Raw genomic sequence first — 4,301 nt, 5'->3', positions numbered from 1 at the left:
GCCAGCATTTTCCCGGACATGTTCGGCTTTTTGGCAATTCCCCCCGGACGGGGGTTTGATTGCCGAAAAGCCAGACATGTCCGGGAAAAAACGGACGTATGGTAACCCTAAATCCTCTATCTATTTGAAAGCTGACAGTTGAATAGTAATTATTTTTAGTATTCTTTCAAGCCTAGGTCAGCCCCACCTACTAAGGTGTCCCAACACTTCCTGTTACAAGATCCTGTTTTCAGTTGTTTATAACTTTGACAAACTTTTAACTATTTGGGTTGAAATTTTCCATGCTAGGTGTCTGCCCCACGCTGAATTTTTCTGGAAAATTTCAGCCCAAATGGTTCAGACATATCTAAAGACAAAGCTAGTGAAGAATATGTTGCTTTGCCCATTGTAAAAAAAATCTCGGGATCTTTTCTTTGAGACACTCTGGGGCCTCTACACTTTGGAGCACATTCACAAATGCTGGTCTGGGAAAGCAGCAACATGTGGTGACCACTCCTGCCGATTCCCTGAAGTACTGGCTTTGCATGGATGCACATTGGCTATTCCAAGTTGGGAGTGAGTGTTTGGTCCATTTGCTTCATGTGCATATAGCTGAACATGCAGCCTGGTTACATAGACTGCATGCCCTTCTGAGAATTGCAGCCTTAATTTTGATTTAATAGGATAATTATTGTGTGTAATTTAGATAAAACAATTGATTAGTTAGATCATTAACTTTTGTAATGTAACAACTTTGTAACAGAAGTGCATCGACTACAAAGCAACTGTATTTCATTATCAGCTAACGTTAAAATTAATGAAGTTCTATCTGAGACAGTGTCATCATAGTTTAGAATGTAACTCACTTAAACTCTGTATTAAAATCCTCAGACGTAGCTGTAAAAGTAGTAAATGTTACATTACAAGATTAGTTTTTAGTTTAAACATGTACACTGAATTATAATACCCCAAACACTGGTTAACCCTTTGAAATTACTGAAAGATTAATTATAAAAGGATTGATTTCTGTTTTGCTCATCCTTTGTGGTTACAGATTGTCCATTTCATTCTCCCATTTAATAGGGTATCTTGGTGGGGAAGGGGATAATTGGCAGGAAAATATTTAGGCTCTCATGAGCATAATTTTATCTCTGAAATTTCCCTCAATTTTATTTTAAAAGGTCCTACTGAGAAGAAAAGAGCAAGGGCATGGTGTGAGTTGATTTATAAAATAATCTTTCCCTATTTCTCTCACACAGGTATCACAGACTACAACTTTCTTCCACCTACTGCTAGACCAGTGGTTCTCAAACTTTTGTACTGGTGACCACTTTCAGATAGCAAGCCTCTGAGTGCCACCCCCCCTTATAAATTAAAAACACTTTTTTATATATTTAACACCATTATAAATGCGGATACAAAGCAGGGTTTGGAGTGGAGGCTGACAGTTCACGACCCCCCCCATATAATAACCTCGCGACCCACTGAGGGGTCCCAACCCCCAGTTTGAGAACCCCTGTGCTAGACATAGTAAGATTCTCTCTGACAAAGAAGAAGCTCATGCATTTGATTAGCTTTCGCAAAACTAATTTTCTTTTCTAACCTAACAGGACCCCAGCGAGATGCACAGGCAGCACGAGAGTTCATTTTGAAGATGTTCGTGGACCTGAATCCTGACAGTGACAAAATTATCTACTCTCACTTCACATGTGCTACAGACACAGAGAATATCCGCTTCGTCTTTGCTGCTGTCAAGGACACTATCCTACAGTTAAACCTGAAGGAGTACAACCTGGTCTAACTGTGCCTAGTAGGCCCCCCAAAATTCCCTTCGGGCAATTGAAGATATACAAGAGGGACTGTATTATCTGTGAAAACGACTTGCATAATACTAATTTATTGCCGGCCTGGACTCTGTGAATGTTCACAGAGTTTGTAGTAAATATTATGATTTTATTTAAACTATATTGAGGAAAAACAAAAGATGCTGAAATACATTCACAGCATGTTTCCTCATTTTTTAGGCAAAACCTTGTGACTCAGTGTGTTTTAAATTCTCAGTCATGCACTCACAAAGGCTAGGGTTTTTTTTGCTATTGAGGGAAAATCAAGCTGATTTCCCCTTTCCTTACTCTTTCTTTCTCACTCTGTCCCCTTTACTCCGCTGCATTTATTATTGTTTTCAAAGGTACAATGGCCTTTTTTTTCCAGTTGCATTCCTTGGCAAACTGTTTTCTCTACAGTGATCTGATCAGGAAAATACTATCATCACAATTTAAACCATCAATCATTCTAATTTTACAGTATGTACTTTTTCTGAAAGATCAAAAGTATTGATACTGTGATTTTAAAATTCTTGACATGGATATTTTGCAAACTGTCTTCACACTGTGGGCTAGGATATTGGGATCAAAAACAGCAGTTGTAGTAACATGGATTTTAACTTTAGCTATAACATGGCAAATCAGAACGATGCATAGAAGACAGTAATGAAATTACTAAGGCAAAATGGCGATGTGGAATATGATCGAATTTCTTTTTAATTGCCATGTGTCCTTTCTTCTTTCTTTTCTTTCAAATCATAGATGCCAAACAAAAATGCCATAGACACTACATTTTCCCCAGCGGCTGCAGCCTGAAACAGTGTTTTTTCAGGTTGATTTTGTTTGTTTGTTTTTATTTTTTGTTTTTTGTTTTGTTTTTTAGCTAGAGCTTTTTAAATATTTTTGACCACAATTTAAACATTATTTTTATTGTATAAAAAAAATTCATGTTGCCAAACGTGGCTTTTTATAAAACCAATAGCTTTGAAACGTAAGATACTAATTGAAATGCCAAATTGATTGATTGGGAAATGACCTGATTGAGACAACTGCCAAATGATAAAGAATTAAAGTTTTAGCTCATATGTTCTCCCCCCCCCCCTTTTTTTAAGAAAGTGTTCCATTTTGAATGCCAAAAACAGCAGGGAGTGAAAATTCTGTTGGGTGCATCATGCACATGCATATTGTCTATACTAATTTAAAGACAATTTTACTCTGTCCTTATGTCAAAGTATGAGAGTACAGGGTACATTTTCTGCAGTAATATCAAGGCACCTTTGGTTGTGAAACATGAAATTACTGATGAGTAATCATATTCAGGACCCTATCTTGATACGGCTGCTAGTTAATTGATTGACAGATATCTAATAGGCTTAATACAAAGTAGCCTCTCTCAGTGTTCCATAGAAATATTTATTAAATGAAACAGCAAAGATCTTACTTTTGAACTCTAAATGTGCAATTTTTTTAAACAACAAAGAGAGCACACACATGTATGAGGCTCTATTCTGCAGGTTGGGTTGAAAAAACATTTTTTAACCAGTCACAAGACTGCTAGCAAGCTGCAGAGAACTCAGAGGTCTGACGTGTAATTGGACTGATTATCCACAATACCATGCAGCACTAGAGTGCATTTATGTAGAATTGCTCCTTCAGAGCAGCGGGGGGCCGGGGAAGAATGGCTCACTAGTTGAGTACCAAAGTTAACAATGAATACTAATGAGATGTGGTTCATCTTTAACCCGCCACAACAATAACAAAAGTTGTATTTTTTTCTCCCTCATGAGACACCGTGTAATTTAAAACTGGTTGTAGGTATAGTGCAATTATGAATGCTATAATCATTGTACATACATCTATCTATCTATCTATATATATCTATATATAATATAGATATAATATATTATATCATATCTATATTATATATAGATATAAATAATATGGCAGCATCCATATTGGCTTTGTAATCATTAATTTTTTGGCAGATTGAATGTGCTGTATTGATATGTATCTATGTAATTGTATTGTATGTCTTATAGCTAATTCACATTTTAAATAATGTTATTTTATTTACTTTTTTAAGAGAGAAGAATGTAAATTTTGTCAGTTTATTTCTGACTAGGGATTTTTTTTTATTTACAAACAAAATACTTTACTATAGTACAGAGCGGTACTAGCATCATGCTGTATAAAATCATTTGTACATTCCTGATTAGAGGTAAATTGAAAACAAAACCCAAAGGTCGCTCACTCAAAATAATGCGTGAGTTTTGACAGGGCTTTATACAGATGTAGAAACCAGCTTTGTTAGAAGAACTTTTGCCATATGATCTAGGATTGGAATGTGAGCTCTTTAATACATTTTTCTTGGCAAATGCACAGCAGGTTAGTGTTACCTCTCTGATGGCTTTTATTAGAAAAGTGAATCTAGAAACTATTGTAGCCTGTTGTACAAATGTACTAACAGTTATACATCGCCACTTCCCTAAAAACACCATA

At 36.0% G+C, this 4,301-nt stretch overlaps 1 protein-coding gene across 1 annotated transcript in view; it reads left to right on the top strand.

The window, feature by feature from the left end:
• The window catches only part of LOC117878934 (guanine nucleotide-binding protein G(q) subunit alpha), a 50,376-nt gene extending 46,482 nt beyond the window's left edge, over positions 1 to 3,894 (top strand). The window contains exon 4 of the mRNA XM_034773680.1: positions 1,590 to 3,894. Coding sequence (XP_034629571.1) covers positions 1,590 to 1,780 — 191 coding nt within the window. The 3' untranslated portion in view covers positions 1,781 to 3,894. The remainder of the gene's footprint in view (positions 1 to 1,589) is intronic.
• The last annotated feature ends 407 nt before the right edge of the window (positions 3,895 to 4,301 follow it).

The sequence above is a fragment of the Trachemys scripta genome, chromosome 6, assembly GCF_013100865.1.
Source record: "Trachemys scripta elegans isolate TJP31775 chromosome 6, CAS_Tse_1.0, whole genome shotgun sequence".
In the NCBI taxonomy this organism is placed as follows: Eukaryota; Metazoa; Chordata; order Testudines; family Emydidae; genus Trachemys; species Trachemys scripta.
The sequence above is the reverse complement of the archived record's forward strand: the minus strand, read 5'-3'. Positions and strand labels throughout refer to the sequence as shown.